At 42.2% G+C, this 21,686-nt stretch overlaps 1 protein-coding gene across 1 annotated transcript; it reads right to left on the bottom strand.

Annotated features, from left to right (window-relative positions):
• Positions 1-205: 205 nt before the first annotated feature.
• On the bottom strand, positions 206-18,533 carry LOC146608812 (uncharacterized). The gene is made up of 3 exons (XM_085348691.1): positions 16,262-18,533; positions 7,807-7,877; positions 206-2,563 (listed from the first exon to the last, which is right to left on the bottom strand). Exons 1-3 carry the CDS (start codon positions 18,531-18,533, stop codon positions 206-208), a joined length of 4,701 nt encoding a protein of 1,566 aa, XP_085204817.1.
• Positions 18,534-21,686: the final 3,153 nt, after the last annotated feature.

Raw genomic sequence — 21,686 nt, forward strand, 5'->3', positions numbered from 1 at the left:
TGGGGTGAGAGACTGAAGACGTTTGTTGTAGGTCTGATTGAAGGACTGATGTGATGGTAAGTTGTCTGCTGCTCAGCTTTGAATATTGAGAGATTAGTTGATGGATTTCAAGCCAAATTGTGCCCAAGTTTAAGACCACATTCATTGCTTTTTTTTGTTGATGTTATTGTTTTGGGCTTTTTTTCCACAAGAATTTCTAGCTCCCCTAGAATTCTGGCCACCCAAACGATGATTGCTGCTGAGAGAACACAAGGTTTTGTCCCCCTGTACTATTCATGTCAGTGCAGGGGGTTCTCCTTGAGAGGCCAGGGTCGAAAAAGGGATGCTTCAGAACCTCCGAGGGTGTTATGCGCTGATTTGCATCCAAGGCCAACATTTCTTTGATTAGCCTTACAAATAATGTTTGGCCATTTTCCGATCCTCGCCTAACTTTCAGCAGTTTTTCGAGGTCATCGAGACACTTAAGTTTTATATATCGAGTTTCCTTTGATCGATAATGTGTCTCGTATTGAAATTGTTCTTGGGTCTTAAATGTCCAGCGCTGTTTGTTGTAGTTATCCTCGATGAAGTAGCAGTCAGTGTACAGGCCAGACTCTAGGAGATGATCTGGTAGCTGACCCTGGGTTTCAATTATGAATTTTAAAACATCATAATCGTCTTCCCCAGGATAGAGAGGCACCCCTGTAGCAAGCTCCACAGCTACCAGCCCCAGAGACCACATGTCGATTGCTTCGTCGTATGGAATGCCAAGCATAACCTCAGGTGCACAATAACCAGTTGTCCCCACACAGTCACCAGGAATCACTGCAGAAGCAGGACATGCGAGGCCAAAGTCTATGAGTTTGACTTTGACGGGAGACTCACTGTGGTTCAGCACCATGATGTTTCCAGGTTTGAGGTCAGCATGCACTATTCCCACAGAACCCAGGTGGAACAGAGCATTTGCAAGCTGATGCAAAATTGGCCTGAGTTCTCTCATTGGGAGACCTCGGTTATTCCGGTCCCCAATGTAGTCCCACAGGCTTTGGTCGAGCAATTCGAAATTCAAGCAAATGCGCTGTCCATCGAGGAAATAGTCGTTCCATTCCACAATGTTGCACCTGTCTGGATCCAAGCGTCGTAGCTGCTCCAGGATGAAAATTTCCAGTTTTGCCTGGAGCAGAATTTCAGGGTCGCTCTTGTTGACTTTAATAGCAACGGTTTTGTTGTTTTTTGTATCGCGACATCTGGTTACCAAACCAAAGCCTCCTTCTCCAAGCAAGGCCTCTACCACGTGGTGATCTCCTAAAATGGTCCCTTCCGTTATTTGAAGATCATCTTCAGAGGCAGATGGGTTGGCTGAGATGTTGATGTCTCCTTTTTGAGGAAATTCAACTGAGTTTTGGAAACTGCAGCTGAATTTTTGCAATCCATGACTTTTCCAGCTTGAAGGCTGCTGAGAGAGCACAAGGAGTTCTCCCCCTGTACTATTCATGTCAGTGCAGGGGGTTCTCCTTGAGAGGCCAGGGTGGAAAAAGGGATGCTTCAGAACCTCCGAGGGTGTTATGCGCTGATTTGCATCCAAGGCCAACATTTCTTTGATTAGCCTTACAAATAATGTTTGGCCATTTTCCGGTCCTCGCCTAACTTTCAGCAGTTGCTCGAGGTCATCGAGACACTTAAGTTTTATCGATCGAGTTTCCTTGGATCGATAATCTGTCTCGTATTGAAATTGTTCTGGGGTCTTAAATGTCCAGCGCTGTTCCTTGTGGTTATCCTCGATGAAATAGCTGTCAGTGTACAAGCCAGACTCTAGGAGATGATCTGGTAGCTGACCCTGGGTTTCAATTATGAATTTCAAAACGTCATAATCGTCTTCCCCAGGATAGAGAGGCACCCCTGTAGCAAGCTCCACAGCTACCAGCCCCAGAGACCACATGTCAATTGCTTCATCATATGGAGTGCCAAGCATAATCTCAGGTGCACAATAACCAATTGTCCCCACACAGTCACCAGGAATCACTGCAGAGGTGTTACATGCGATGCCAAAGTCTATAAGTTTGACTCTGACTTGAGACTCACTGCGGTTCACAACCATGATGTTGACAGGTTTGAGGTCAGCATGCACTATTCCCACAGAACCCAGGTGGAATAGAGCATTTGCGAGCTGATGCAAAATTGGCCTGATTTCTCTCATTGGGAGACCTCGGTTATTCCGGTCCCCTATGTAGTCTGACAGGCTTTGGTCGAGGAGTTCAAAATTCAGGCAAATGCGCTCTCCATCGAGGAAATAGCCGTTCCATTCGACGATGTTGCACCTGTCTGGATCCAAGCGTCGTAGCTGCTCCAGGATGAAAATTTCCAGTTTTGCCTGGAGCAGAATTTCAGGGTCGCTCTTGTTGACTTTAACAGCAACAGTTTTGTTGTTTTTTGTATCGCGACATCTGGTTACAACACCAAAGCTTCCTTCTCCAAGAAAAGCCTCCACCATGTGGTGATCTCCCAAAATGGTCCCTTTAGATATTCCAAGCTCATCTGAGCCGAAGGCTGGGTTGGCTGACATGGTGTAATGTGTCTGTTTGCGCTGTGAATTGGTGAGAAACAAAACTGAACTTGTTTTGGTTTCTCTCGTAAATTGCTCTCAAATCTTCTCAAAAGGGTTTTAGTTGCTGCAGGTCAACGTCCGTTAAGCATAAAGTAACAGGTGAGCGCTCCTATTTATAGGTTTTCGGATCAAAGCAAAGTTATGACGTCAGAAAGGATCAAAGCAAAGTTATCACGTCACAAGCGATCGAAGCGATTCTAATATGTGCGCATGCGCACATATGAGAAGCGATCGAAGGGATTCTAATATGTGCGCATGCGCACACGTGCTTGCTTGTGTAATATTGTTCACAGTAAACTTGACCCTAATCAATTTAATATCAGTCAATCAAAGAAAATGTTAGTTTTGGAAAATTTTAAAATGACATAACTGACAGTTAAAACATTTTTTGTTCATGTATTTGTATTTGTATTGTCTTCGGGGTTTTTTTTGCATACCACGTCAAGCTTTTCTGTATATAGTCATGTCGTAGATTTCGGAGCAAACAAGAAATTGAATTGGATTTTAATATTGCAGTGCTTGGATTTCGGATTTGGTGCTTAAAACTTCTTGAAACTGTAACCGTATTTCATTCACCACAAAGAACTATCTGATTGAATAGTTTTCTTATCAGATAGAGAAATAAAACGAGTCGCAAAGTCTAAAAGCAACATTTGTCTGCCTGGGCTGTACCTCTGCACGTTAGTCTGTTTCAGTGTGTGACCCCCCACCCCCTCCCTGATCAGTCGGGGGTGAGTGCGCTAATGTGCCTGGAGGCCGTTTTAATGAGTGTTTGCTGGAAAACGAAAAATACAAGAAGGATTTGTACGTTTTCACAACGGGGGAGTTTGCGTAAGTACTAGTAAATAATTTTCTCGAGTGTGTACGTTACACATGTTATTTGTTTAAAATTGGTATTATTATTTTGCTAGCTAGCAAACTCGCGGGATAAAGGATTGAAGTGCACTCAGTGCGATACAATACGGTGGCGCTATTCTAACAGTTAGTTATTGCAGGGTAACTTGTAGAATATGCTGTGAATTGAACCAAGATTACACAGCAGTAGCAGTAATACGAGTTACTTCCCTCAAGTGAAAGCGTTAAACGTTAGCCCGATGCTTAACTAGCCAACGTCAGGCTTTCTGATTGAAGGCTAAAAGCGACGTTGTCACCAAGTAAACAGAATATTGATGATATTTTTGTGTATCGCTGCAGCCTTTTCAAGTATTAACCTGGTGTCTTTGGGAACAGCTTAGGGGGAAATGACGGTAATATGACTGAACCATATGGGAAGAAAGAATAGGCACTTTTTGTGCTAGCGAAGTTTCCTCGCTTTCATTCAAAATCTGTTTATCATTAAACAATTGAAACATAATGGCTTCGAGCTGACATTGAGGCCTGTGGGGCACTATCAGCCACTGAGACAGTAGACAAGTGACTATTTCACACTTTAAGGCTGCCTGTTTATTTAAGGGAGATGAACAGTACATTCTAACTGTACATAATAATATCAATGATGATAGATTAAATAAATGGGTTTTTGAAAGACGCTTGTGCATTTTTAAAGTCTAAAGTGTTGAATTGATCTGAGTATGTCATGTGTTCAAAGCCTCTCCCAGTCAGTGCTGTTCTCTATGCCTGTCTTACTCTACATGATGTTATTAGCACAAACACTTTAAAGGTGATAATTAGGTCTACAACAATAACACAGACTGCAATGTAGTTAAGCGTCTTACAGTTAGTTTTGAATGAATGAACTTAAAAACAACACAAGCAAAGATCTGTCTCCTCCTGTTTTTTGTGTCACATAAGAAAGAAGCATCAATATCTGATGAGAAGACTTATTCATTTGGCCTTTCACGTGGTCTTACTCAGGTGATGCGAAGTGAAATATGCATCCTTTTTATGGTAATGTGCTGGAAAATGTTGAAAATGGACATTAAACGTGCTTACAAAGTGCTTGAATTTGACCCTGAAAGGTGTATGAAGCCAGAAAAAGTCACACTTGGAGTAAAAACCTCTCATAGCAAGTTAATCATATTCAATTGATTTGATGCTTTCAGCACAAAATTTAGCCACACAGTCAGGACAGCGTCTGATTTACCTTCATCGGTAAACGTGTTTATGCAGTACATAGTAACAGTGTGGCTGAGTCCTCTGGTTCAAATCAGTTCCAGTACATTTGGAGATGTAAGTCTTAACCTTTCACATGCATCGGGAAGGAAAAAACATTTAATCTTCACAGTACTGCCGAAGTGCAGCGATACATTGTGAAGTGCACATTTGCATTTCTCATACAGTACCGAGCAAAAGTCTTGAACCACCCCCTTATTTTTTCGTGTTTTGCCAGGTCAGTCTGTGTTAACGGTGTTATTAACTGCATTCTTCAACTAAAGAAGTGAGAACAAATGATGTGGGCTTTTGTTTTTTTGCAATAGGCTGCAAGTAAATGTGTACAGATACAATTTAAAATTGGTTCTTTGTTAAGTTTTGTGGTCCTTTCCGTGACTTAGGTGTCTGTTTATGTTTGAATGTTTCAGAGATTAGTGTGAAGGGTCTTAACAGACAAAAAGTGGTCAAATACAAGCCCTGGATTAAAAATCAGAAACACTTTAAAAAGCCTGGAGAGCTATTCCTTAATACCACTTTAAAGATTACAGGGAAGTCCGGATCCCTGGAAGCAAATGAGGGATGGCTCAAGACTTTTGCACAGTGCTGTACATGTCATGTTCCCTGTTTTATAGCTCAGCTCAAACTGACACGTTCTCACTAACTGCTTCTCATTTTCTCCACAGTAAACTTTGACCACTTCCAGATACTGCGGGCCATCGGGAAAGGAAGCTTTGGAAAGGTAATGCAGCCTCCATTTTTCACGCCACTTGTATATTGTTTGCCCTTAATTACCCACCACGGTCGTCATCTCTAAAGAATCAGTGCAAGCGAAGCGAAATGTGCTGGGATTACACTTTAGTTCTCGTGTGCTGCTGTTATTTAATAACAGTTATAAATGCAGCTTATGTAATTATTTCTATAAAGTCAGTTAGAGGAGAGCCGATTTCTATTTCATCTCACTCAATCTAGGTGGGAATTTTGACCCCACGTCTCAATTTAATTACACAGCAGCAAAATTCTGCGGCTCTATTTGTCATCGCGCTCAACGGTTGGGCTGAAGGCAGGAGGAGAACTTAGTGTGTGTGTGATACACAATTGGGGCTGCAGAGATTGGAATAGTTTACCTTCATTTGAAATATCACTGCCCTGTGCACATTGTCGGCTTTAAAATTCAAACTTAAAGAGTTTGTAAGTAAACTGGCTGAGATGAGACAGACGATGCACCGGGTCCTCGTCTGAGTGCTGGCTTTCAGTTGTGCTGTTTCTCTTGCCCAGCCATGCACACACAGACACTGTGCTACACTTACACAGTGAGACAGATGCTCACAGAGACGTCCAGATACATTTTGTCCTTGCTGGAGGTCATCTTGTGTTTTTTGGCCCACTGTGGCCTCACACCGAGCTCCTGCTGTTTTTTGAACACTTTAACAGCACCAGTCTTTAGCTTCCTGTTGAACACACTTAAGTGGGGGAGGTGTTATTATTAGTGGTAAATGATTTGTGTATTTGTTGGATGCACCTCAGAGCAACAGGAAACATGACACGACACGCTCCAGTAACCTGCAGTCTTTACAGTTAGGACACACAAACATTAACCCTCTGCTCCTTACAGAAACTCTCTAAATCCTGTAAGTTTCTTGACTGCCACTTGGAAAGTTGAAACTTCAGCTCCCTCCACAGATTTTCTACAGTACTGATGTCTGGAGACTGACTAGACCACTCCGTGATCTTATAGCACTTCTCCATTAGTACATACTCAGATCAGCTTGCTGTGACTCATTTTCCATTACAATCAAGTACCACCTAATGTGCGTGGGGTCATTACAGCAAAGCGGCCCGATGTCCATGTTGTCATTTATGAGCAACACGAATGCCACAACAAAGGAAGACGTCGCAGCGATGATGTATCTGTGGCTTTTTGTCACACTTGGAAACCACGGTGTTGTGCAGCTATTTGCCTTGTTGCAGGGTTTTAAAAAAACTGCAGTTTTGATTTTAGTGAAAGACACCGTCTCATGACTCATTGAGTGCCGCGACTGACAAGCCAATCCGTGGCCTGCAGTCTGACGATGTCACATTTCCTGACTGCTTGGAACCCCGACTAAGTCGTCCTGTAGCCCACATCATAATGTTTCCATCTCTCTGCTTGACTGCGGGGATGCTATTTTTTGCATCACACTCCTATTTCAAAAGGTCAGTTAAAGCCACATAATTTCGTTTCATCTCCCCACAGCACTTTCTCCAAAGTCTTCCCTGAATCATTTAGATGTTCACTGGCACTTGAGATGGGCCTATACATGTTTCTCCTTGAACAGGTAGCTACCCTATGTTAGCCTAGCTTTCTATCACTGATGCTCTGTGTGTATGCTGCTGCCTCTCGTCTCGTGTTACTTAAAAAATTAATCCCACAGCTTCAATAACCGTATCTAAAAATCTCTCATTGAAAGTTACGGTTGTAGGTTTGGAAACATTTTGGGGTAGCCAGTGTTAAATAGAGACAGTGCCACATTCTTTATCTAGTCATTGTAATGAAAGAAGCACATTAAAAACTATATGAGAGTTTGCTTTTAACAAGCATGTAATGACTCTACTTAAAAACTGAAAGTAGCATTTTGTGGATGTTTTCCCTGCTGCCCGATCCCATCAGTCTCTTAAAGCATCATTTTTTATGCGCCCTGGTGTGACAGAGGTTTCATGGCGCTACAGGTTACCTGAGCACATCAGGTATATTACGGTTGAAAACGAGTGCCCGGCCTTCCAGTGGGTGGTCGACCCCTCGTGCACAGCTCAGGAGTCTAAACGACCCAGCAGTTATGGACATGTGTGTTTTTGGTGTGCTGTCCCTCGTTCTCCCTGCTTGCAGGTGTGTGTGTGTGTGTGTGTGTGTGTGTGTGTGTGGATGCCGGCGTTTCTGAGAGCACCTGTTTACAGGCACCTTCAGGCCTGGTGGGTGTGGCCCTGCCAGGTGGTTGGCCACACCTGAAGACCATCACACAGCTGATCAAGCCTTGTCGTAGGAGCTACTTAAGAATGCGGTGGCGCTCTCTCTCTGACGCTGGATCATTGCGTGACTTCACGTTAGTCTCTCGGCCAGTCAGTACGGATAGTCTGCCGCATTGTATGTGTCTTACGGCTGCCTGTTTGTTATCTCCCCAGGAGAAGCGTGGAGACGAGAGGGCAGCGAGCACGGGGTGCTCAGACACTGAGGAGCGGAGACAAGGAACACTAGCACTGGGAAGAGGACATTTCACGGGAGTCGGGAACGCACTGGGGATTTATTGTTATTTTCCATTCACTGTAAATAAACGCACTGCTTGCATTCAGAGCTCCGTGCCTGGCTCCTCCTTCCTCACATCCCCACGGTTGACGCTGGACAACCGTGACAAATAGCTGTTCTTAGATTCATTATTAGTTCAACATTGACAAATAGTAGTTGACTAATATCAGGAGCCAAAAAGAAAACAAAAAACAAACTAAATAAATATTTCAGACGCTGAAAATAAATTATTACGGTCGTTTAAATTTGCTGTCAGCAAGTTAGGTCTAATACATGTAGTCAATCTAATGAATCAATATTACATGTAAAAAGTACAGAACTGAAAATGAAACTAAAATATAACGGTAAATGAACTGGTTCTTGTATAAAACCTTTCTACTCTCTACAACTTGCCTCATTCATGCACTCACTTTTTTCTATGCTTTTTCTCTGTAAGTGCTTTCTATCTAACATTAATACGCATTCATCCTCCCGATGGATGCATCGGAGAGCAACTTGGGGTTAGCATCTTGCCCAAGGATATTTGGCATGCAGGCTGGAGCAGGCGGGCATTGAACCAGCAACTTTCTGATTAGTAGGTTTCCTGCTCTACCTGAGCTACAGACACCCCAATTTGTGGTGTTCTGGAAACAACACGTTCTCATCCCAACAGGTAACGATGCTATGTGACAAATCATCGGTATGTGTAAATGTGTTTTTTATTCTGATCATGAATCGCTTTGTAAAACAAGACCTGATAGGGTTAAAGTTATGGTTAGAGTTAATGTTAGGGATAGGGCTGGAATGGACGGCTGGAGCCTCTCCTCCAAGTGTGTGTTACTGCCGCGATCAGCATTCTGTTGTATGCTTTTCTCTGTAAGCGCTTCGAGCCTGTACTTTTTTGCTTTAGCTGAGTAATGAAGTTGAATCAGTACTTTAACTTTCACTGGAACAATAGTATTTTTACTTCTACTTAAGAATGTCTGATCTTTTGCCAACTCTGGCTGTCTCTCAGTCTTGGAATACCCACTTGTTGTCCAGCGGTGTCCTGGGAATATGGGAACTAGACAGACTGGGGAAACAATGGGAGGAGACACAAAGATGGAATCACTTTTACCATCTTTTATGTATTTGCTGGTCGTCTTATTTCTTCTATTTTGCAAGCACAGTGTTGCAATCATTGTCTTTGTGGTACAATGACACAGGTAGAATGCAGGTGTTTTCATGTAACACGATGCCAGAAAGATGAGTAATGTGTTTTGAAGAGAAGATAAAACATCATGTTTGAACAAAGATTAAGCAGCAGACACGTCTGTGTGTGAGTTATTCAGGTTCAGTAAGAAGGTAATATGTCTGCAGAATTTGTAATTCTTATGAAGATATTGCTTGTACAATAAATAAAATCCCTTTAACTTCTTCTGGAGAGTGTCTTTATATATTTAGTCATTTTGGGGCGATCCTTTATTTAGTACTAACTCTAGTCGGGGATATATATCAGAGTTTACTTTCAGATATGAGCATTGTGTTTCCTGTGGATGAATGAATGAATTATTTATTTATGTATTTTTTGAAAGACTGGCTCATGTAAAATCTCTGAAAGTATGACACAGCTCTCCTGTTACACTTTATGGACTCCTGAGCTTCACCATGAGGGCCTGTCTTTATTCACTGAAATCCACTTTTATAATGAATTCACAGTAATCACTGACACCTTCAGAGCATTACATTCATTAAAGACGTCTTCTACACCTACTCTTCCAGACGACCGACACATACTTCAACCACTGCAGGTTAACCAGCCACTCATCAGTAAAGCAAAAACTAAATGTAAATGTCCTCATGTGGAAAAGACTGAAACACAACTCCCACATATCACTAATGTAACAGATCCATTTAGGGAGAGTGAGAACACTAGGCTGGATGTGTTTTAATGCAGGAACATTCATCATGTCTTGAGTTCAACAAATCATTTACATTGAATATGTGAGCTGGATGGTTACACGATACAATGTGATTGTCAACAATAACTGCAATGAACGCTGGTTTGAGGGCGGAGTCAAGGAGGCCATTTACGTGAAAAGGGAAAGACCCTCTCTGAATCAAGGAGGGGGCCTAAGGGTACATCTGTCACCATCTTACAATACGAAGCTGTAAAAAAGTAATTATAAAAAAGCATTTTTGTAGCTGAATGTTACTGGATAGCTGTTTCATCTGTAACACATCAAAATAACCTGCTAAGGTTTAATAGGCTATAAGGAACACACTCACTTCCTGAGCCCTGGGCAATAAGAGACGTTTTGTGTTTTATAATTTATTGATATGTTTGATCCTTTCTGACCTGCGTTAATGAAGCAGTCATTAGAGCACCATGTCCGCTATAATAGTTCTGTAGTTTGATGCTTGAGTCGTTGCAGACTTGTTGAAACTCCCTCACCCGTCAAAGCAGCGTCTTTGTTATTGGAGTCCAGCAGATGGCAGTGTTTCACTGTCTGACGGCTGTCTGAAGCTTCAGCTGGTTTATCCGTTTGCTATGTTTGCCATGTTATAGTGGGGAGGAAAAACTCCGTTTTAACAGGAATATCTAGACATGAGTGATTACTGCAGTGGGGCACTATCTGTGCTATCTATAAGAAATGTTAGCAACAATAAAACTCTGAGGATCAGGGCTCCATTTCACTCCAGTGTTCAGTGGCATTTTAAAAGAGTGAATACCGACGCTGAATGTCTTTGTAAAGCAAAAGCACTTTGTTAGCCTTTACAGAGCAAAGCTATGGATCAATGTGCAGTGAAGAAAAATCCAGGTGGCCAGTCTGTCCTTTCCTAACCAATCACAGAGCTCCTTACATTGTTGCGCTGGAGAATAACTAAATATAATATAAAGATGATATTGAAAATAATCTTTTGTAGAGTCACTACTTAGTGGGCAGAGGACAGTTATCACTTTGCTGGATGCTTTAAAGTCGCATGTTCTGTATTTGCTGTATGCAGATTAACAGGATATTAACAGATTAACAGCTTTCATTAGACTTCATATGATAATCAGATAAGATAGAACTTTATTAATCCCTTGGGTGGGTTCCTCTGGGAAATTCGGTTTCCAAAAGCACAGCACCGACAGAAGTTACAGTTACAGAATGAATGTTATATATATACATACACACACACATATATAAATACAGAGACAATATAAATAAAATATACGAAGGGGATAAATAGAATAAATAGGAATAAAAAATAAAAATACAAGTGAATTGCACATTTCAAGTATTGAGGTCTATTTGCACCATTGACTATTAACAAAAGTATTGCACAAGGTATTGCACAGTGAGGTGAAGAGGCACTACAGCTTAGTTGTTCCCCCCTCCTTTGTCCTCCTGTCTCCCCTCCCTCTCCCCTCCAGAGTGGAGTTAAACAGTCTGATGGCGTGTGGGACAAAGGAGTTTTTAAGTCTGTTAGTTCTTGTCTTGGGGAGAAGCAACCTGTCACTGAACAGACTCTTCTGGTTGTTAACGGCCGTGTGCAGAGCAGCATTGTTCATAATGTCCAGCAGTTTTTTTAGTGTCCTTTTCTCTGCCACTGTCACCAGAGTGTCCAGCTTCATGCCAACCACAGAGCTAGCCTTCCTGATCAGTTTCTCCAGCCTGGATGAGTCCTTCTTTGCTGTGCTGCTCCCCCAGCACACCACAGCATAGAAAAGTACTCCAGCAACCACTGACTGGTAAAACATCCTCAGGAGCTTCCTGCAGATGTTAAAAGACCTCAGCCTCCTGAGGAAGTACAGTCGGCTTTGGGCTTTTTTATACAGGTGCTCTGTGTTGCATGACCAGTCCAGTTTATTGTCCACCCACAGCCCGAGGTACTTGTACTTGTTGACCACCTCCTCCCCCTCTATCTGAACCGGCAGTGGACCTTCTCTGGACCTCCCGAAGTCCACAACCAGTTCCTTGGTCTTTGAGGTGTTGAGTTGCAGGTGGTTTGTGCAACTCAACACCTCAACAGTGAAGTGTTTCTCTTTCAGTGTTTATTCTTGGACATGGATATGCATATACATGGATTTTATTAAAATATGAAATTATTGTGTAAATAACGCTACATGTTAGATCAAAAGTTAGTAGAATTACAAAGGGTTTGTAGATTGTAAATGCAAAATGAGTTTGATTAGCCTGTAGAAACACAAAAGAGAGTAACAGGAAGTGTGTGTGTGACAGGACCTTTGCATGCCTATAGAAGGAGTGAGCACCCAGAGAGAAAAACAGAAGAGACAGACTCTAGCCAGATGAAGCAATGGAGGCTTTAAGAAAAGACATGAAAATGATATTAATGGTATGGTTTAGTGTGTTAATATAGGCCACAAATAGATAAAGGTGGACTTTCCTCAACCTAGAATTTTGAGCATAGCAGCAAAACCATAGATTTAACATAATTGGGAAAAAACAAGCCAAAGTTTGGCTTAAAATTTTACAGCTTGACCTCCCACTTATCCCGATCCTGAGAAGAAGCTCAAAGGACAGTCAATCTCCTGATGAAGACCAACAGAGCATCGTGAACCTGAAGAATTAACAGCAGGCTGGTAAGAACAGTGTGACATAACTGTTTAAAGGCATTGAATGTGATATTTTGCCTGGCTGGGACTTAATCTACAAGGAAAATACTGAAAGGAAACAGAGAAGAAGCAGATTGTGTTTGCTGGAGATTTAAGACAACAAAGGACACTTTGAGAAGGGTACAGGGGCCAGTGGGAAGGTGAAGCCCAGAGGAGTATAATTGGGTTGAAATTGAAGCCTGAAAAAGGCCCAACAGAGACTGTACTTCCTGAGAATTCTCAGGAGGAATAACATCACACAGAGACTGCTGGTGTCCTTCTACAGAGCCACCATTGAGAGTGTTCTAACTTACTGCATATGTATTTGGTACACTAGCTGCACAGGGGCTCAGAGGAAAGCACTCCAAGGGATCATTAACACCGCCCAAAAGATCACTGGCTGGCTTCTCCCCACACTGGACGTTCTACACAACGCCCACTGTTTTAAAAAGGCCCAAAACATCATAAAAGACACCTCACATCCTGGCCACTCCCTGTTCGAACTGTTGCCCTCAGGCAGACGGTACAGGGCAATCAGAGCAAGGACTAATAGACTCAAACACAGTTGTTATCCAACTGCAATAACACATCTGAATACTACAAAAAAAATGTCCATCACGCCACTCTTGTGTTAATCTATGCACGGTCTGAAGCATGTGTGTGGGAATGTATGTGAATGTTTTACTGTTACATCTTATTAGTATTTTAAGTATTCTATCTATTTTATTTATTGAATTTTATTGTTTTATTTATATTTTGATATTGCTAGGGATGATGCAATGATCGGGGACCATTCTTCATTTCGTTGTTCTCGTGACAATGACAATAAAGTTTCTGATTCTGATTCTGAACTCATGATGGTGTTTAGAGATGTCCACCAGAGCACAACAAAGAGTCTCTTGCAGATTAAACCCAGGCGATAAGGTCCATACCAAGTACTCCTAATGACGCCAACAGTTTGCAAAATCGCTGAGAGGCCCTTTTGGATCCACCAGAGCCATTGCAAAAAAGTGGAAGTGAGTGACAGCATAACCTAAAAGACACCACCACCCCGACTCTTTGGTGATCTACAGGTGAAGGGAGGGCTGATTGGGTATATCCCGCCTTCTACTTCTCACCTGTAGTCTACTCACCAGAGAAATCGGTGTGTCTGGTCATCATGAAGATTATTCTGTTTACCACCTTGGCCCTGCTGCTTACAGCATGGACTCTGATGCACTTAATGGATCAAGAAGCCAACTTGTATAGAAGGACATGGACATATGACAATTCACACCTGGTCGAAGTGACACAGGACCACATCCATCCCTGGATGAACAACGCCTGATACAGATATATATGCTCACACATGCCTACTACAACGCAGCATGCTATATTATATGGCAAACCTATGAATATGACTCAAGTGACATGCGCAGCAAGCTTTGCCAATCTAGATTATCAATATTCAGGAATTGTCCTAACCACAGCGACCCCCTGACTATGGGACTATCGTTTTGGGCTGTTTTTAAATGCATCGACCACCATCAACAAAGAGCAACTTCTCCTCACACTTGTCCAGCTGTCAAACTCTGAAAGAGTTACAGTTTCACCACTGAGCACTTTGAATGGTTATTCTTTTATTTAAAAGCACTTATTCTAGCTGCATCATCAATACGACAAAAACTGTGACTTCAACAAAAATGTATCTAAAAATATTTAGGGGGAAATGTTCCTACACCCCTCATGTAAACGTTACACCTCCAAAAGGGAGAAATAATCAGAATAAGGCGTAATCATTGTCCTGATAATAATGACCATGAAAATGAAACTAGGCCTACCTTTAGTTCAGCACACTCAGTGTTGCATAAAGACATGCGAACATGCCATCATCCATTCTGGAGCCTACTTTTAAAAAGAGCGAGCTGTTTATTCTGGCTGAGTAGCAAACAGAACCAACCATGACAACCTAAACTGGGAAAACACTTGGAAACCTTGAACACTGGGAATATGGAGACACAGGGGGTAGGTGAACAGGCACTCTGACAAAGGACAGAGGAAAACAGAGACAATATATATAAGACAAGAAGTAACACAGACACCCTTTTCGGTGACAAAAAAGAGAAAATATCCAGTGAAAGGCAGTTCTCTTGGAAAAACTGCCTTATTGATGTCAACGGTCAGAGAAAAATGTCTGATAGGAAGGCAACCGTAGCTCATACAACCATTTGTTGCAACCAAAGAATGCAGAAGAGCGTTTTGGTCAGCTAAGAACAGGAAATTGAAGCTACAGTTCTCAAAATTTGACATGAGAAGATTGGATAAATGTTGCCTGGTCTGATGAGTCTTGATTTCTGCTCTGACATGCAGATGGCCGGGTCAGAATTTGGCATAAATAGCATGAAAGGATGGATCCATGCTGCCTTATGTCAGCTGTGCAGACTAGTGGTGGTGGTGTCACTGTGGGGGGGAGGGGCGGTATTTTCTTGCTGAAACGTTACATAGTGTGTGTGTGTGTGTGTGTGTGTGTGTGTGTGTGTGTGTGTGTGTGTGTGTGTGAGAGAGAGAGAGAGAGAACAACTTGAAACAAACTGCAGCAATAAGGGCAAACTAGTGCACAGTTATGTTTACGTGAGCGTTATTTTGTATGCATTTGTACAGTTCCATAACTGTGAGAATACATCGATAGCATTTAACTCTAGTAACAGGCATTTGTACCAGTAAGCATGAAAAAGTAGGGAAAAGAACTAGTATGTAAGCACTGACTAGTACTGTAAAGTATATGTGTATATAGGTCAATCGTGGCTCAAGAGTTCGCAGTTCATCCTGTAATTGGAAGGTTGCCAGATTGAGCCCCGCCTCCGACAGTCTCGGTCGTTGTGTCCCGGGGCAAGACACTTCACCCGTTGCCTACTGGTGGTGGTCAGAGGGCCCGGTGGCGCCAGTGTCCGGCAGCCTCGCCTCTGTCAGTGCGCCCCAGGGCAGCTGTGGCTACAATGTAGCTGCCATCACCAGTGTGTGAATGTGTGAATGACTGAATGTAGTGTAAAGCTCTTTGGGGTCCTTGGGGACTAAGTAAAGCGCTGTACAAATACAGGCCATTTACTGTGCATGTGTTTATGCTCAAGTGTATGAATAAATTAGTCAGTTTGAAACAGTTGCAATTTAAACAGTAGAAGAGTGGCACTATATTTATATATTTATAAAGAATTTCAAACAACAATTAATTGATGCTCAAAGCAGGTTTATTTAATTAATATCCAGATTTCCAATTAGTTCCGAATTGATTCAGCAGCAAATCACATCACCAGTCACTTCAAGGCTGTATGTATTATTGTAAGGTAGACCATACAATAATACATACAGAGAACCCAACAATCATATGACCCCCTATGAGCAAGCACTTTGGCGACAGTGGGAAGGAAAAACTCCCTTTTTACAGGAAGAAACCTCCGGCAGAACCAGGCTCAGGTCGGGGCGGCCATCTGCTGCGACCGGTTGGGGTGAGAGACTGAAGACGTTTGTTGTAGGTCTGATTGAAGGACTGATGTGATGGTAAGTTGTCTGCTGCTCAGCTTTGAATATTGAGAGATTAGTTGATGGATTTCAAGCCAAATTGTGCCCAAGTTTAAGACCACATTCATTGCTTTTTTTTGTTGATGTTATTGTTTTGGGCTTTTTTTCCACAAGAATTTCTAGCTCCCCTAGAATTCTGGCCACCCAAACGATGATTGCTGCTGAGAGAACACAAGGTTTTGTCCCCCTGTACTATTCATGTCAGTGCAGGGGGTTCTCCTTGAGAGGCCAGGGTGGAAAAAGGGATGCTTCAGAACCTCCGAGGGTGTTATGCGCAGATTTGCATCCAAGGCCAACATTTCTTTGATTAGCCTTACAAATAATGTTTGGCCATTTTCCGGCCCTCGCCTAACTTTCAGCAGTTTTTCGAGGTCATCGAGACACTTAAGTTTTATATATCGAGTTTCTTTAGATCGATAATGTGTCTCGTATTGAAATTGTTCTTGGGTCTTAAATGTCCAGCGCTGTTTGTTGTAGTTATCCTCGATGAAGTAGCAGTCAGTGTACAGGCCAGACTCTAGGAGATGATCTGGTAGCTGACCCTGGGTTTCAATTATGAATTTTAAAACATCATAATCGTCTTCCCCAGGATAGAGAGGCACCCCTGTAGCAAGCTCCACAGCTACCAGCCCCAGAGACCACATGTCGATTGCTTCGTCGTATGGAATGCCAAGCATAACCTCAGGTGCACAATAACCAGTTGTCCCCACACAGTCACCAGGAATCACTGCAGAAGCAGGACATGCGAGGCCAAAGTCTATGAGTTTGACTTTGACGGGAGACTCACTGCGGTTCACAACCATGATGTTTCCAGGTTTGAGGTCAGCATGCACTATTCCCACAGAACCCAGGTGGAACAGAGCATTTGCGAGCTGATGCAAAATTGGCCTGAGTTCTCTCATTGGGAGACCTCGGTTATTCCGGTCCCCAATGTAGTCCCACAGGCTTTGGTCGAGCAATTCGAAATTCAAGCAAATGCGCTGTCCATCGAGGAAATAGTCGTTCCATTCCACAATGTTGCACCTGTCTGGATCCAAGCGTCGTAGCTGCTCCAGGATGAAAATTTCCAGTTTTGCCTGGAGCAGAATTTCAGGGTCGCTCTTGTTGACTTTAATAGCAACGGTTTTGTTGTTTTTTGTATCGCGACATCTGGTTACCAAACCAAAGCCTCCTTCTCCAAGGAAAGCCTCTACCACGTGGTGATCTCCTAAAATGGTCCCTTCCGTTATTTGAAGATCATCTTCAGAGGCAGATGGGTTGGCTGAGGTGTTGATGTCTCCTTTTTGAGGAAATTCAACTGAGTTTTGGAAACTGCAGCTGAATTTTTGCGATCCATGACTTTTCCAGCTTGAAGGCTGCTGAGAGAGCACAAGGAGTTCTCCCCCTGTACTATTCATGTCAGTGCAGGGGGTTCTCCTTGAGAGGCCAGGGTTGAAAAAGGGATGCTTCAGAACCTCCGAGGGTGTTATGCGCTGATTTGCATCCAAGGCCAACATTTCTTTGATTAGCCTTACAAATAATGTTTGGCCATTTTCCGATCCTCGCCTAACTTTCAGCAGTTGTTCGAGGTCATCGAGACACTTAAGTTTTATCGATCGAGTTTCCTTGGATCGATAATCTGTCTCGTATTGAAATTGTTCTGGGGTCTTAAATGTCCAGCGCTGTTCCTTGTGGTTATCCTCGATGAAATAGCTGTCAGTGTACAAGCCAGACTCTAGGAGATGATCTGGTAGCTGACCCTGGGTTTCAATTATGAATTTCAAAACGTCATAATCGTCTTCCCCAGGATAGAGAGGCACCCCTGTAGCAAGCTCCACAGCTACCAGCCCTAGAGACCACATGTCAATTGCTTCATCATATGGAGTGCCAAGCATAATCTCAGGTGCACAATAACCAATTGTCCCCACACAGTCACCAGGAATCACTGCAGAGGTGTTACATGCGATGCCAAAGTCTATAAGTTTGACTCTGACTTGAGACTCACTGCGGTTCACAACCATGATGTTGACAGGTTTGAGGTCAGCATGCACTATTCCCACAGAACCCAGGTGGAATAGAGCATTTGCGAGCTGATTCAAAATTGGCCTGATTTCTCTCATTGGGAGACCTTGGTTATTCCGGTCCCCTATGTAGTCTGACAGGCTTTGGTCGAGGAGTTCAAAATTCAGGCAAATGCGCTCTCCATCGAGGAAATAGCCGTTCCATTCGACGATGTTGCACCTGTCTGGATCCAAGCGTCGTAGCTGCTCCAGGATGAAAATTTCCAGTTTTGCCTGGAGCAGAATTTCAGGGTCGCTCTTGTTGACTTTAACAGCAACAGTTTTGTTGTTTTTTGTATCGCGACATCTGGTTACAACACCAAAGCTTCCTTCTCCAAGGAAAGCCTCCACCATGTGGTGATCTCCCAAAATGGTCCCTTTAGATATTCCAAGCTCATCTGAGCCGAAGGCTGGGTTGGCTGACATGGTGTAATGTGTCTGTTTGCGCTGTGAATTGGTGAGAAACAAAACTGAACTTGTTTTGGTTTCTCTCGTAAATTGCTCTCAAAGCTTCTCAAAAGGGTTTTAGTTGCTGCAGGTCAACGTCCGTTAAGCATAAAGTAACAGGTGAGCGCTTCTATTTATAGGTTTTGGATCAAAGCAAAGTTATGACGTCAGAAAGGATCAAAGCAAAGTTATCACGTCACAAGCGATCGAAGCGATTCTAATATGTGCGCATGCGCACATATGAGAAGCGATCGAAGGGATTCTAATATGTGCGCATGCGCACACACGTGCTTGTTTGTGTAATATTGTTCACACTAAACTTGACCCTAATCAATTTAATATCAGTCAATCAAAGAAAATGTTAGTTTTGGAAAATTTTAAAATGACATAACTGACAGTTAAAACATTTTTTGTTCATGTATTTGTATTTGTATTGTCTTCGGAATTTTTTTTTGCATACCATGTCAAGCTTTTCTGTATATAGTCATGTCGTAGATTTCGGAGCAAACAAGAAATTGAATTGGATTTTAATATTGCAGTGCTTGGATTTCGGATTTGGTGCTTAAAACTTCTTGAAACTGTAACCGTATTTCATTCACCACAAAGAACTATCTGATTGAATAGTTTTCTTATCAGATAGAGAAATAAAACGAGTCGCAAAGTCTAAAAGCAACATTTGTCTGCCTGGGCTGTACCTCTGCACGTTAGTCTGTTTCAATGTGTGACCCCCCACCCCCTCCCTGATCAGTCGGGGGTGAGTGCGCTAATGTGCCTGGAGGCCGTTTTAATGAGTGTTTGCTGGAAAACGAAAAATACAAGAAGGATTTGTACGTTTTCACAACGGGGGAGTTTGCGTAAGTACTAGTAAATAATTTTCTCGAGTGTGTACGTTACACATGTTATTTGTTTAAAATTGGTATTATTATTTTGCTAGCTAGCAAACTCGCGGGATAAAGGATTGAAGTGCACTCAGTGCGATACAATACGGTGGCGCTATTCTAACAGTTAGTTATTGCAGGGTAACTTGTAGAATATGCTGTGAATTGAACCAAGATTACACAGCAGTAGCAGTAATACGAGTTACTTCCCTCAAGTGAAAGCGTTAAACGTTAGCCCGATGCTTAACTAGCCAACGTCAGGCTTTCTGATTGAAGGCTAAAAGCGACGTTGTCACCAAGTAAACAGAATATTGATGATATTTTTGTGTATCGCTGCAGCCTTTTCAAGTATTAACCTGGTGTCTTTGGGAACAGCTTAGGGGGAAATGACGGTAATATGACTGAACCATATGGGAAGAAAGAATAGGCACTTTTTTGTGCTAGCGAAGTTTCCTGGCTTTCATTCAAAATCTGTTTATCATTAAACAATTGAAACATAATGGCTTCAAGCTGACATTGAGGCCTGTGGGGCACTATCAGCCACTGAGACAGTAGACAAGTGACTATTTCACACTTTAAGGCTGCCTGTTTATTTAAGGGAGATGAACAGTACATTCTAACTGTACATAATAATATCAATGATGATAGATTAAATAAATGGGTTTTTGAAAGACGCTTGTGCATTTTTAAAGTCTAAAGTGTTGAATTGATCTGAGTATGTCATGTGTTCAAAGCCTCTCCCAGTCAGTGCTGTTCTCTATGCCTGTCTTACTCTACATGATGTTATTAGCACAAACACTTTAAAGGTGATAATTAGGTCTACAACAATAACACAGACTGCAATGTAGTTAAGCGTCTTACAGTTAGTTTTGAATGAATGAACTTAAAAAACAACACAAGCAAAGATCTGTCTCCTCCTGTTTTTTGTGTCACATAAGAAAGAAGCATCAATATCTGATGAGAAGACTTATTAATTTGGCCTTTCACGTGCTCTTACTCAGGTGATGCGAAGTGAAATATGCATCCTTTTTATGGTAATGTGCTGGAAAATGTTGAAAATGGACATTAAACGTGCTTACAAAGTGCTTGAATTTGACCCTGAAAGGTGTATGAAGCCAGAAAAAGTCACACTTGGAGTAAAAACCTCTCATAGCAAGTTAATCATATTCAATTGATTTGATGCTTTCAGCACAAAATTTAGCCACACAGTCAGGACAGCGTCTGATTTACCTTCATCGGTAAACGTGTTTATGCAGTACATAGTAACAGTGTGGCTGAGTCCTCTGGTTCAAATCAGTTCCAGTACATTTGGAGATGTAAGTCTTAACCTTTCACATGCATCGGGAAGGAAAAAACATTTAATCTGCACAGTACTGCCGAAGTGCAGCGATACATTGTGAAGTGCACATTTGCATTTGTCATACAGTACCGAGCAAAAGTCTTGAACCACCCCCTTATTTTTTCGTGTTTTGCCAGGTCAGTCTGTGTTAACGGTGTTATTAACTGCATTCTTCAACTAAAGAAGTGAGAACAAATGATGTGGGCTTTTGTTTTTTTGCAATAGGCTGCAAGTAAATGTGTACAGATACAATTTAAAATTGGTTCTTTGTTAAGTTTTGTGGTCCTTTCCGTGACTTAGGTGTCTGTTTATGTTTGAATGTTTCAGAGATTAGTGTGAAGGGTCTTAACAGACAAAAAGTGGTCAAATACAAGCCCTGGATTAAAAATCAGAAACACTTTAAAAAGCCTGGAGAGCTATTCCTTAATACCACTTTAAAGATTACAGGGAAGTCCGGATCCCTGGAAGCAAATGAGGGATGGCTCAAGACTTTTGCACAATGCTGTACATGTCATGTTCCCTGTTTTATAGCTCAGCTCAAACTGACACGTTCTCACTAACTGCTTCTCATTTTCTCCACAGTAAACTTTGACCACTTCCAGATACTGCGGGCCATCGGGAAAGGAAGCTTTGGAAAGGTAATGCAGCCTCCATTTTTCACGCCACTTGTATATTGTTTGCCCTTAATTACCCACCACGGTCGTCATCTCTAAAGAATCAGTGCAAGCGAAGCGAAATGTGCTGGGATTACACTTTAGTTCTCGTGTGCTGCTGTTATTTAATAACAGTTATAAATGCAGCTGATGTAATTATTTCTATAAAGTCAGTTAGAGGAGAGCCGATTTCTATTTCATCTCACTCAATCTAGGTGGGAATTTTGACCCCACGTCTCAATTTAATTACACAGCACATTGA

This window comes from Diplotaxodon limnothrissa, linkage group LG23, assembly GCF_057381915.1.
Source record: "Diplotaxodon limnothrissa isolate DT_005_m linkage group LG23, D_limnothrissa_male_GT1.1, whole genome shotgun sequence".
Lineage (NCBI taxonomy): Eukaryota > Metazoa > Chordata > Actinopteri > Cichliformes > Cichlidae > Diplotaxodon > Diplotaxodon limnothrissa.

Excerpts from the sequence above, each read along its gene's own strand:
- LOC146608812 (XM_085348691.1), bottom strand. The coding sequence starts at position 18,533 with ATGTCAGCCAACCCAGCCTTCGGCTCAGATGAGCTTGGAATATCTAAA. Across the intron at positions 7,878-16,261 it reads CCCCTGCACTGACATGAATA|TGTCTGAGCACCCCGTGCTC; the intron begins GTACAGGGGGAC and ends TCCGCTCCTCAG. Across the intron at positions 2,564-7,806 it reads GAGATAACAAACAGGCAGCC|CGCAAACAGACACATTACAC; the intron begins GTAAGACACATA and ends ACCAATTCACAG.